This window comes from Ursus americanus, chromosome 1, assembly GCF_024610735.1.
Source record: "Ursus americanus isolate L20-20 chromosome 1, mUrsAme1.1.p, whole genome shotgun sequence".
Classification (NCBI taxonomy): domain Eukaryota; kingdom Metazoa; phylum Chordata; class Mammalia; order Carnivora; family Ursidae; genus Ursus; species Ursus americanus.
In genome coordinates, this window is record NC_142127.1 from 70,219,349 (window position 1) to 70,232,993 (window position 13,645).

The 13,645-nt window shown below is 37.2% G+C and overlaps 1 protein-coding gene across 4 annotated transcripts in view; it reads right to left on the minus strand.

The window, feature by feature from the left end:
- Positions 1–5,713: 5,713 nt before the first annotated feature.
- HECW2 (HECT, C2 and WW domain containing E3 ubiquitin protein ligase 2) overlaps positions 5,714–13,645 on the minus strand; it is a 225,524-nt gene continuing 217,592 nt past the window's right edge. For all 4 annotated transcript variants that reach the window (XM_045806374.2, XM_045806373.2, XM_045806375.2 and 1 more), the window contains one exon: positions 5,714–12,249. In XM_045806374.2, coding sequence (XP_045662330.2) covers positions 12,138–12,249 — 112 coding nt within the window. In that variant the 3' untranslated portion in view covers positions 5,714–12,137. The remainder of the gene's footprint in view (positions 12,250–13,645) is intronic.

Below are 13,645 nucleotides of genomic sequence, written 5' to 3' on the forward strand. Positions count from 1 at the left end.
CCCCCCCTCCAGCAACGCTTAATTTGTTTCCTATGATGAAGAGTCTCTTATGGTTCGTCTCCCTCTCTGATCTCATCAGTTTACACTCTTACTCGACATGCAGAGAATGCTCATTGCTCCATATCCCTGCCAACTGTTGTTATCATTGGTCCTTTTAGTTTTTGCCACTCTGGTGGAGGAAGGCCGTTGTTTTTATAAACTATACTTTGGTGCCTTAGCATGTGGGGCATGAGCCCTCAGAAAAGGAAAGACCAAGAGTTTGTTTCTGCTTCTTGGATGAAGCTGACATGATACTATTCCCAGGTCTCTAGTATCACACGAAAATGTGGCTCTCATATCTGGACATACAGTGGGTGAAGAAGTGGGGCCCCCTCACAGGATAGAACAGACTCTAACAACTGGCTCATGAATGTGATTGAGATAAATGGACCCATTGAGAGAGAAATGGGTCACAACAAAGGGAAGAACTTTTATCCCTTTGGTCAGAGCAGCAGAGTGGTGAATAGGCCTCAACAAAACCAGTCCACCTTTTCAACACCAGAGCAGGACTCTTTCAGGTAAGGAAGTGCCCACCCCATGTAGGAGGTCATATATCAGAAAATTGCCCTCAGAATTACCATTTTTTGAGCACTTTCTATATGCCAGAGATAATGCCTCATACTTTATAGAATACAATAGTTAGGACTGTTGGGTTGTAAATAACAGAATATAACCTGATTATTAATAAAAATGAATTTATTTAAAAGATAGATCTTTATCCTGAGATTATCCTTCTCTTCATGTGGGTGCTAACTTTTATTCCATTTGATATAATAATGGTAAGTGTGGATGATAATTGTTAGTTGTTATCCGTAAATGTTCCTTTTAATCACATGTAAAGTGTGATGCATTCTGATTGGATGGGGGCCAGTGGCACAGGCAGTGGAAAAATTCACCCAAGGCAGAACAAAGAGATAGAAGTTTATTGAATATACTGCAAGGGAGCAGCAGGCAGGACAGCAAAAGAGAGACTGTCTACCATGTGGCGGCGGCAAGGGGCTATAGTTACAGGGCAGAGTGAAGAAGTATGGGAATGTATGGAATTTTCCCTTTTCGGTAATCCTAGGAACACTGCCTTGTGGCAAGTAGTCTGTTGGTCAGTTAGGGCCTATGGCTATTTCAATGTGGGTCACTTAATATGCCTGTTTGGTAGTCACTGTGGGCTCTTTTGCCTTGCTCAGGTTTCCATTGCTCAAGTCTGTTGCCTAAAAGTGGCCTCTACATAAAGTTCAAAGCACTAAGCCTTTCTCCTGCTCCCACCAACCAAATATTGTTGAAAGGGTTGTGTATGGAGCTGAATTTTATGGCCACATGACACTCCGGTGGGAAAGCTACTGCTTCACACCATTCTCTAAAACATGGGTGTTTTCATCCTTTTATCCAAGAATAGCCCTCAAGTTCTCATCAAATCCTGATTAATGAATGTGAGGTAAGCTTCTATGATAGTGATACACTATTATTATTATTTTTTAAAATATTTTATTTATTTATTTGACAGAGAGAGAGACAGCCAGTGAGAGAGGAAACACAAGCAGGGGGAGTGGGAGAGGAAGAAGCAGGCCCCCTTTGGAGCAGGGAGCCCGATGTGGGGCTCTATCCCAGGACCCTCGGCCGAAGGCAGACGCCTAACGACTGAGCCACCCAGGTGCCCCAGTGATACAGTATTATTAACCAAAGTCCATACTTTATTCAGGTTTCCTTAGTATTTACCTAATGTCCTTTTTCCATTCCACAATTCTATCCAGGTTACCACATGACATTTAGTCACTATGTCTCACCAAGCTCTTTTTGACCACAGCTGTTTCTCTGTTTCTCAGACTTTTCTTGGTTTTGATGATCTTGACCTTGATCATTTTGAGAAGTAGAGGTCAGGTATTTTGTGAGAGGCTCTTTTATTGGAATTTGTCTTATGTTTTTCTCATGGTAAACTGAGGTAGCAGGTTTGGGGAAGAAGACCACAGAGGTAAGGTGCCATTTTTATCACATCATGTCAAGGGAACATCCTAGTCACATGACTTATGACTGTTGATATTGACCTTGATCTCCTGGCTGAGGTAGTGTTTGTCAGGTTTCTTCACTACAAAGTTACTCTTCTCCCCCACCTGCATTCTGTGATGTCCTCTGGAGGGAAATTATGATGAACATTCCCATATTTAAGGGTGGAAGGACTTACATAAATTATTTGGAATTCTTGTGCATGAAAGATTTGTCTCTTCTTGATTTATTAATTATTCATTTATTTATTAGTATGGACATATTTATTTTACATTTTGTGTTATAATTCAATACTACTTTATTTATTTTGTTGCTCACATTGCTCTAGCTTTGGCCATTGGAGCCCTTTCAGTTGGCTCCTATATCCTTTTAAAATACTCCCAGCTTTGGGACTTGTTTTTTAAAAATATTTCCCTACTTTCAAGCACTACATGATGTTTCAGGCTTATCTTGGCTATTTCCTAGAATCAGTCATTTCTCCAAGGAGTAGGGCTAATTTTTAAAATATGTTTTATGTCTTAACTAAGGGCCTTAGCTTAGGACAGGTTAAAGTCAGCTAGGAAACATCATTTTAGTAGAGTGTATGTGTACAATCATCACCACACCCAAACTATGTGGCTGGTTAGAAAAACTCTGTACATGTATGCCAGCCACAAAACTATTGGCATTCCTGCTTGGTTCCAAAATTCAGACAGCCTGTTATCTTCATTCCTCCTTAAACATTGTTATGAGTGATATAACAGACAGGTTAATTGCAGATGAGAGAAAACAAACCTAAACATTTTAGCTCCAAATCATCAGTAGTATTGTATGAGGAAGAGACTCTGATGATACAGACATTGCTTTTCAAACCAATGCATGCACACCCCAGGGTACACAATGTCGGTTCAAGGAATAGGCGAAATTAAAGTGGCATCTTACTGGATCATAAAATTCCTTCAATATTTAGGGGAGCGAGGGACCAGTTGTTATTAAAGCTAATAAGGGAAAATTCGTACTTTCAAACTAAAACCAAGCTTGATGATATATGAAAGTTTTACTTAGAAGTGAATGAAGCAGACAAGTAATTTTATTTGGTAGGACTGGCTTCTAGCTACATTTCCATATTTGGAGGATCCTCTATCATGGCCCCTTGGGTGCTACATTTAAATTTTTTTGACATGGTTTCTTAATTGAAACAGAAGTAATAGTAAATTATCAATAATTGGTGAGTAGTTCTTTAGTCAACAGTTAAAAATGGTTTGTTTTGTTGTTTTGGTCTGGGAAGCCAATCATTCCAGAATGGAATTGCCCCCAGGGGAAATGTATAGGTCCTCTCCATTCTCCCTCATTCTATCCTCAAAAAAGAAATGCTGATCTGGATTGGTCAGGTTCAGAAACTTGTTCTCTTTTGGGATTTCATCACTTGAGATCTCTCTTGTATTTCCAGGCCATGAGGTTGAAAGATAAGGGGAGCTGCCCAGCTTCAGTCAGGTTTGACCATCTCGTTTCTGGGCCTTCCCATTTTTCTGGACTCATCAGTAGTACTATTTCCATTAAGGAACTCCTTTGCCCTGAGAAGTTGTAGAGTGGGCAATCTGGACCAACTCCAGAGTCATATAGTATATATCGAGATTCATATATCAACATATTCTCTTACTTCTCTTTATTGGCTGGGTTTCTCTTCTTGCAACTTGCCTTTCTGTCTAAGTAAGATACTAGAGAGTCAAGCTATGAGTGTAGGTGTAGGAAGAAACAGGTGTAGGACGCCTCTTGTCCTCTTTTGGTCTCTTTAGAACTGACTCTACTTACTGCAAAGATGCCCTTCATATGTTTTAATCCAATTAAAAGAAGACTTCATTTGACATTGGAGGAAAAGTCTCATAGTAACAAAAAGCACATCTTTATTTGGCCTTGAATTTAGGATTTAACTTGGGTGTAGAAGCAGGGAGAGGGATGTGTTGGCAATGTCATGACAAAGTTCAAGAGTTTGGATTTGGGATCCCTTTTCCAATGCCAGCTAAATATCAACGAGACATGAATTATTACACTACTCCATTATTTTGTGTAGTAAGAGGTAGTATTTTATATGATTATTATAAATTGTCAGAGAAATATATATTGTTCCAATGATTTACGTTTTGGAAAACTGCTTGCTTTTCCTTTCTAAATGAACAATCGGTGACTAAAAATCTTTTGAGAGAGCCTATAATAATGAGGACAATGAAATGTGTGAAGCTGATTTCTATCAATATGATCATTTTATCTTTATCAGATGTTCTCATTTCAATTATTTACATTTCAATTATATTTCAAAATTTACTTCTGTTGACGAAGGTTATACTAGTCAACCTAGTATCTATAGAAGGAAGTATCTATTCAGAAGGAAAAAAGCCATCAACAGGTAAACATTTTGATCAATAGAGAAAAGTATGTAGCAAAAAACCTTTCCCCCTCCTTGATAAAGAGGTTAAATGCTTTCTAGTTAAAGGATGAAATAAAAACCACCAAGAAAGACTTCACAGGAGCAATTAGTAGGATGGTGGAAATTGTGCATTATTAAAACATTCACTAACTAAATGGGTTTCAGGTTTTAATATAAGAATATAATGAAGGCAGGTAAATTTATCATAAAAAAGTACACTGAAGTCAACATTATAGATGGAATCATATGTCACAAAAACCAGGAAGTCAGTGCCATGAATACAATTTCTTGCTCTTCCCTTTCAATAACAATGTCAAAGTAGTCATTATAAAGGATGAGTCTTTCCTTTAACTGCTCTCATGTAATATATGAAATTTATTTCTAGTCTAAAATACAGAATGAATAGTTTAATAGCACATCTGTTCCACGAAATTTTGACAAGAATACTCTTAACTCATAGGAATAGACACAAGGTGGTTTTCGGAAAGACACTGGTAAGCACAGATCATTTTCAAGTACACCCTTTAGTGATTGTCTGCCCTCACATAGGCCTGCCTTTCTCCTTCTGCCATCTCTTCCTGTTAACTACTTGTCTTATTAATATTTTATGTATTTGGTCAATTCATTTACACTATCAATCAAGTATACAAGATAATGATATTGATTAAATTAAGGGTTCCAAACTGGTTTGGAAGGCAAATTCAACTAGTAGACATTATTTGCTTTGATCCACTGAGTATTCAAAAAATCTAGACATATCACATAAAAATCTAGATTTCTAGGTTTCTCTTGATAAATCAGAAGATCTTTCAACACTGGGCCTGAATTTTATGTAACTAGAGCTGAAGTAAAATATAAGAATGACCCCTTTGGGTAAATCCCACTACCCTCTTACTTACTTACATCCAGCCAGGTTCACTCATGAAATACCTAGTTGGCCCCTGTAGGATTGTGAATATGTGGCCCCTCGATGATATTGATGTGGGTGGTGGTGGTAGTGGTGTTATACATATGTGTTTATGCAACAAGCATTCAACCAAGATGGCCTATTTTGACTTGTGTTAATTCATTTCTTCAACATGATTTGATGGGCTATCAAATACTAAAATATTCTTAGGGATAAACAAAATGGATTCCTAATTATAAATATCATGAAAAGAGAACTTCTTGTATCCACAAAGCTGCATGCTAATCCCATGAGACCCTTATCCCTACTTTGTTCTCTTTTCTCTTGAGTTTTTTCCTTCCCAAATGTATCACAGAGAAGTAATAATCTATTTTTTAAAAGAAGATTTATTTTGGATTAAGTGATTTCATGATGCAACATGGTTTTAAACAAAAATAGAGATCAGTATGAAAATAAAACAAATTGTACACATTAAAATATCTTTCCCTCAAAGCATTTTGGAATCATAAAAAAATACAACACAAAAGTCAGGGGTTCAGGTGAGGATAAGAATACAAACTTTCCAGAAAACCAACATCTAGTCTACATTTCAGAGTCCCAGGCTCCATTTAATACCACCCACAAGTCATTTCTAGGATGTCAACGATCTGCATTATTTGCATTGGAAAAAATAGATGAAATTTAAATATAAGGTGAAATGAGAACTGTGTATGTCAATACTAAATACCTCCCATTATAATTCTCTATTAAGAGTCACACTGAATGAATATGAAGCTTAAATCAACTCAACAAAAATAGAAACATAGCTCTTGACTGTGATGCATGGTAGACACATGGGTGGAGTTGGTGAAAAGAAATGGAAAGGCTTAAAAAAATACATCACCTGTGCTCTACTGAAATCTTAGAAATATGTTTTTTTACAGAGCCTTAATATTAAAAAGTAAGCATTATTATAAAATTAGATTAATACTTTCAGTAAGAGGCAAGGGAGATGCATGTATTTTTATTTACTTTGGAATGCCTGCATCCCTATTATAAAAACATGTAATCTTATGCACTTTCCAATATATTAACAGCTTCAAATTTTACTTACGATATCATATAAAGAAAAATAGGTTGTAATATCAGCTTTTAGAGCATTAGGGTCCTAAAAGAACATTCAGTTCTGTGTGTATCCTGGTTAATCCTTCCACGGTATTTCTTGAACATTATCCATCCTTTTTTACAGAAGGTGTAGTAACCAGAAGTTTACTGACGGTTCCTTACCTGCATCAGTAATAGCTGATTCAGTTTGAATCACACAACATACCTATCAACACTCCTCAGGGCTGTAATATACTAAAAGAAAATTAGATAGAAAGATATCACCTGCCCAAGGCCACCAGACATAAAAATCACATATATAAAATTAATTTCCTTGTTTTTCCCAGAAACCCTACAACTAGGGTCTGCCAATGCTGCTGAGCTGTGCCATCATAAAAGCCAAATAAGCTCCCTAGCAGATTAAATCTAAGCAAATGTCTTGATTGGCTTCCTGAAAAATTGGAAACACTGATTAGTTCTCCATTTGCAATTCAGCAATCTAATTCTTAAGGTTTTGCTTTCTGGATTAATAGGAAACATTTAAGTAACCACTAGAAACCATGAAAATGTCCCAAAAGCTATTCTAATGTCAAAGAATGTCTGCTGGGAAACAAATTAAGCATCATAAATATGTCAAGCTACACCATTTTTTAAAACTCATATAGAAAGTTCAATAATAGCAACAGTAATAAACAAAATCCACAACATAATTTCATGCTATATTGTCAAATTTTCCTGATTCGTCTGTGGTTAGCTTTAATACTTTTAAATTCTGTTGTGCAATACAGAAGATGTTATCAACCTACTGAAGTCATACAACGAGGGTATTTCCCACCGGGCAGTATCAAGCAGTATCCTCACTAGGCAGCAGGACATTCTTTTACCTTTTTTCCCCAAAGTCAGAAACCAAACTGAAGCCCTAAGATGATCATTCCAACCCTTGTTTTAACTTTCCCTTTGCTAGGGTCCTGTCTTACCCATCCCTGCATTCCTTCCGGTCCACATTGCTGTGATTCGGGTAGCACACACACGCACTATATCCGCTGTGCCAGCTCCTTGGAATGCAGCTACCACTCCTGAGTCTTGAGAGTTGGTCAATAATTAGCATTACATTCCGGCCCGGGTGGGGAACACAACTGCTGAGCTTCTAGTGGGCAGCCGTTGGCCTTAAGCCACAGTTTAGAAAGCTTTAATGTCTCTGACATTCCTTTGCTTCCATGTTAGATAAACAAATTTATCTGGAAAACACAATCAAACTAGAAAGGTAACAGGTTTTGCAAAATTAGAATCTGATTAAAAGTGACATGCTCATTAATTTAAGCTCAAGTTTTATGGAAGTAATGTGTCTAAGATCTAGAGTGCTTTCACACTCATCAACTAAAGCAGGTAAGAGAGAACAATAGGGCCTGAAACTCAGGCCCAGTTTGGAGATTAGGTCACATTCTTCTTTTGCACATTTTTACTGTGCAGGGTTACAGATGTCTTTTAATGATGGTATATCATCATTTCACTTGTCTTGGGAATTTCTCCAATATAGTTAAGTTGGAAAGACTTTCAGACTCTTTACTGTATAATGTTTGCCTTAGTGAGAAGTGGTCAAGTCATAAATACAATTTGTGCAGAAAGAAAGACAAGAATTGAGTGAATGTGAAGAGGACAGAGAGGAAAAGAGAACCTGCAGGGGTTCCTTCATCCACATCACTGGAACCTAGCTACCAGAGCTTCTAGATCTATCCTCATTAAGAATTAAAAAATAAAATACTGTTTCTGATTAAAGTGGGTTTTCTTCCCCATTATCTTGCTTCCCAAATCATGTCTGAGAAAACTAAACTACCATACTATAGAAATCCACCAAATGCCATCAAATTTTGCACTGTTTTAAAGTTCTCATAACAAGTAGTAAAATGCAAGTATTAAGTCTATGAAGAGCTTTTCGACGAATGTACTAATTTCTTCCATGGGCTTTTCAGAAGGTGACACGTTTCAGGAGTGTTTAAAAAAATGAGAATTGGGGCAGATGCAACATCTTGCAAAATTCACTGATAGTGGAATATGTTAGTAGAAACATTAGCCTCCCCATTTGTTGAAATGAAACCTAGAATTGTAACCATAAAGTGCTGAAACGGATCTTACAAGCCATCCATGAAAATCAGCCTCAGCCCAGCTGGGATTGATACCTTCTACCCCACAGAAGCATGTGAGCAGCGAAAGACGTAAGATGACGCACGGGAAAGCACTTTGAAACTCTAAAGCGCGGCACACACACATTCTACCTTTACTGTTCATCATTTTGAATGCATGTCTCAGCACTTCTGATTGTTAATGCAGGTGAAACAGATTTTCCCTCATTGATTACAGAATGTCTACTAAATTATAAACACAACATATGCTAGAAAATTGTGACTGTACTTCTTTAACCAAGATCCATTCATTTTGGTGCACAAAATAAACGTCCTGACCCTGGGAGTGGGTTGGGCTCAAGGACGGATTTTTCCCACTGAAGACTGAAGGTACATTGCAGTGCAGATGAAAGGAGACAGAGGGAACGTCCTGGATTTAATTTTGTCATTTCTGTGATAATCTGAGGCTCCTTGAGCTGCTCCTTCATGGGTCAACCCCCCATCCGCACACTTCAAACCCTCGCGTGTGAACGCGCCCTGGGCCTCCCCACTTGACCAGTGTTGATGCACTATCACATGCCATGAGTTACCAAGAGAAAGAGCATTTACGTGATTTTTATTTTTAGCCACAGTATCTCCCATGTATGAAGCCTTCAGTGGATTTCCCAGGGGGAATAAGCCATTCTTTCCTCGTTCCTCGATTGTAGAACGTACCAAATTTTATTAAAAATCCTTTTTTTAAACCTTGGTGTCTACTCCTCTAGACTGTGAGCCTCTCAAGGGCAGATTTTGAATACTGTGGCTCCATCGTCCAGCACCGTGGCTGGCACAGAGTGAGGCCGAGAGTGTGCGTCTTGCTCCATCTAAGAGACGTTCTGCATGTGTACACGATGCATCGTGACTGTCTTTTATAACAGAGGACAGTAGAGTATAAGCATCACTCGTGAATTTCTGAAAGAAAACGAGCCACACAGCCAAGTCATCTAGGCTCAGAGTCCAGAAGAAAATATTTATGGATATTTCTATTTGTAGAGGATATTAAAGCCTACTGTATTCTGTGGAAATGTTATTTAATGTTTTTATCATTATTATTGGAATTTTGTTTTACTAATTAAGAATAATAGATCAGTTATCATGGTGTTCTGATATGCTAAGTCCATCTTCGATAATTCCCAATTCTGAGAACAATAGCAACAGTAGATGATTATACTGCTATTTGGGAAGAAGTTAGATGCCTTAACAAGAAATATATTTGTGAGGATTAATTAAAGAGATGCATTTTTATGCATTTTATTTTAAACCTCTTTTACCTAATAATGTGGAATATAATAACAAGGTGTCACAAACCAAAATGAAAGCTAACATGGTCTATTTTTTGAAAGAAATGTATAACCTTTTATACCAGCTGCTTCGAGAATGCCGGCTCTGAACCATCTTATATATAATCAAAGATGTGGGTTTTTTTTTAAAGTATGTTATACTATTATTCCTTATAATGAAAAAAATACAAACAAGTAAAAATAGTTTGTAAAATTAAATATATACTTATATTCATGATCAGTAAGTACAAACTAACATTTCCAATTAAAACTTTTTTCTCTTCCCTTTTTCTCTGGTCCAATTATAGCATACAGATAAATCTTCCTTTCTTATCTCCAGATTTCAGTAACCTTTTTTGGGGAACATTTCCCCATGCTACAGTACCTGCCCTTAGTTCAGGAATGCAACATGAGTGGTATTTCTCTTGAGGGTCTCAACAGTAAACATAGCTTAACCAATAGGACAGCAATTAGTTCTTACAAACCAACTGTGAAAACCATGCATATGACCCTATAAAATACAAGACTGCCAACATCCCATAATAGGAATTCCATGGCTACTTATAATTCTCAAAGAGGTGTTTGGGCAACGCCTGTAAAATCACAGGCTGGCAAACCAAATGTTAATCCAATGCTTTTATTATCCATGATTTAACTTCATTCTACTGAAGAACTCACTCCGATTAGTTATGGCCATAAGTCAAGAAATAAACAACGATGTGGAGTAACCCCAAAAGCAATAAAAATGAAGAACATCCTCTGATAAAACTATGCAGAAATAACATTAGTGATATCGTGCAGTTTCTGAGATACCATAGAAAAATTGTTTCTTAATATTGATAAGAAAATTATGCATCAGTGAAAATGCAGGCTTAGAAATATAGTACTGAGAGTTTCAATTTGTGATGTCTTCACCGATAAGGGAAAATGGAATTCTTATTACTAAAGAGAGCTGATATCTTGGGTGTTGCTGATGGCTCCCTAAATGAGCTTAGCGTTTAATGATGCTGTACAAATAAAAAGCAGTGGGGGAAATACGAAATATCGGTAGTAAATGCCATCCTGTAAAGTATTTGATGGATGGAAGAAGTCTAATGCATTTTAAATAAATGCATATCATACTATCACATATAGTGAGTCTTAAAAAATTATTACTTAGATGCACAGTCCTTGTAGTGGTAGACATGGCACTGTGGAGGAAGTCTGATTTAGAAGCTATTTTCTATTATACTTGTCAAGTGATGGAGTTGCTGTTAGTCGTATTGTAATGTCCCTTCAACTTTGGTACATTCAGTGCAAAATATTTCGGGGAATTTTTTTGTACCTTTATAAAAATAAAAGGCCCTTTTGTTCCCTTGAGAGTGCTTAAAAGGATACGTACTAGCATGATGCCCGAGTAAGCATGGAACATGGAAATGGAACAGGTGAGACATACAGCAGGACAGGTAGGTTCTCATATACATCATAAAGAACAGAAATATAATGAACCTAGGAAAAATAAAACAGAACTCACTGTGTATTTTTTCCTGATATGCTGCGATTAACTGCTAGTTATTTTTAAATTGTTTTCATGCATTATAAAGCATAAAATCTGTAATTAGTTATTCATTGTATAACAGTTTGTCTTCAGCCATAATTACACACAGACCATTTGCATATACATTGTCACAGACCACCTTATTGCAAACCTTTAAAGTCACCTCATGTTGACTGGATTTCATTTTCACTTGTGTCCCATGAAAGCTGAACCCTATGGTGCTCACCATGCAGGTACTCATAAGCAAGAAAAAGAACGTTCTGCTATAACTTAGGGCTTCAGTGAATGTACCTTCAGGAAACACATTGGTTCTTACTATATTGCGCTAATTTGGAGATTGGGCCAAGTGCTGCCAGTTTGGCTTGGTCCATGTTCACTGGTAAGTTTCAAGATTCTCCTGAGTCCCTAAAAGTGACCATGGAGCTGATCGTGTACAGGTTCATCTTTGTCTTGGAACATAACACAAATGGAAAAAAGTTTGGCAGTCAACAACTGTTGATTGAAAGACTGTTGGGTTGTTCCCTGGGCATCAAGCTCACCCCAATCCTTCCAAGAGGACTCATCACCACTATCCGGTCCCCAGATGTGACAGAGCATGTGTTCCTGGAAAATCAGAGCATTCAGCTTTAGTCTCATGGAAGTCTACTCTTCAAACTTCCAATGTTCAGCCATTCTTCGAAGGGCAGCTTCTGAAATTGCCTGTCCATACGGAGCCCGACATCGCTTTCCCAGGTCACTCAAGTCCAAAGGTGCTGGTCTCTTCTACTGCTGTCAAGAGTTTTTCATAAAGCATGGAGAAGGATGGGTACGGGGGGAGATCCAGACGGTTAAAGCAAGTGTGAGCTCTGCGAACAGAAGCAGCAGTACATAGATTAGAATGCTTTGAGTGAAAGGATACCGGGGTGTGTGTGTGCGCGTGTGTGTGCATATATGTGCTCATGCTTGTCTTTCATATTCGGATTGGCTTGTTGCCAATTTTCACACCTTTTTGGGAGAAACTTTGAAAATATTTGAATTTCTAAAGAGAAGTAAGGTATTAAAAAATATTTTCTTTATGGTTTCACAATCATTCAAAATCCACATTACATACATATTGCACTATTTGTTTAGTGGTCAAAGAATTGCGAAGACAAGTTTGGGTTTTTTGTATCTCTTCTGATGTTAGATTTTTTTTTTTAGTTTTTATTCGAATTCCAGTTAGTTAACACACAGTGTAATATTAGTTTCAGGTGTACCATCTAGTGATTTGACACTTAAATTGACATGAATATCAGTTCTTGCAAAGTAATTCATTTTCAGAGTTCACATTTGTCTGGATGTGTCAGAAAACCTACAGTTTTACATTTTTTCATTTTGTTGGGCGGGGAAGAGCACTGAGTGTCTCTGAGGAGCCGCCTCATGGCTTCGAGTCTCAGAGAAATTCCCTGGCTGGATTTTCCTGTCGCAGTCAGTAGACCATTGTTACTTCTTTCGGTCCTGGAGTATAATATTTTCTTCTAACTCACAGCACAAAATAATGGCCATTTAAATCATTATATTAAGTATTCTTTTTTAGAAATACCTCCCCTTTGCCAAGATAGGGAAAAAAATATGGTTTCCTGTTATTTGCACCTGAATCACAATAAGAAATAGTCTCAAAATAGTACATCTTATCAGGAAGCAAATCTGCACTGTTGACATGGAATAGGAAGCATTTTATTCTGAACGTACAACAGAACTAACTTTGACTAAAAAAAATGCTCCTGGATTAATATAGAATTTTAGGAGCTATGATTATTGATGGGCTATTTTTACAAAGTCACATGTTTAAATTTTCATTCTTCTAAATCACTCTAACACTTACAAAGTAAATATAATTATATTCCTACATGCAGTATAGTGCAGTGGGAAGATCAGAAGTTTGGTGTTGGACAGACCTGGGTTTGAATTCTGGCTTTATCAACAAGCTGTGTGATTTGGAGTTATTAAGACACTCTGAGACTCTATTTTCTCACCTATAAGATGAGAATCCTATCATTTGTCTCAAAAGGATACGAGGATTAAATGAAATAACGAAAGCATGTTTTTGTTTTTGTTTTTGGGTTTTTTTAAGCATGCTTAGTGTAATGCCTGGCTCGCACTCTTCGACCAAGTAATAAGAGATGTATTGTTAGCTACGTTTCATTACCATTAAAAAGATTTGCTCTAGATGCCTTCATTAAATTGCCAACAGATAATCATGACTCATGGAAATGATGAGAT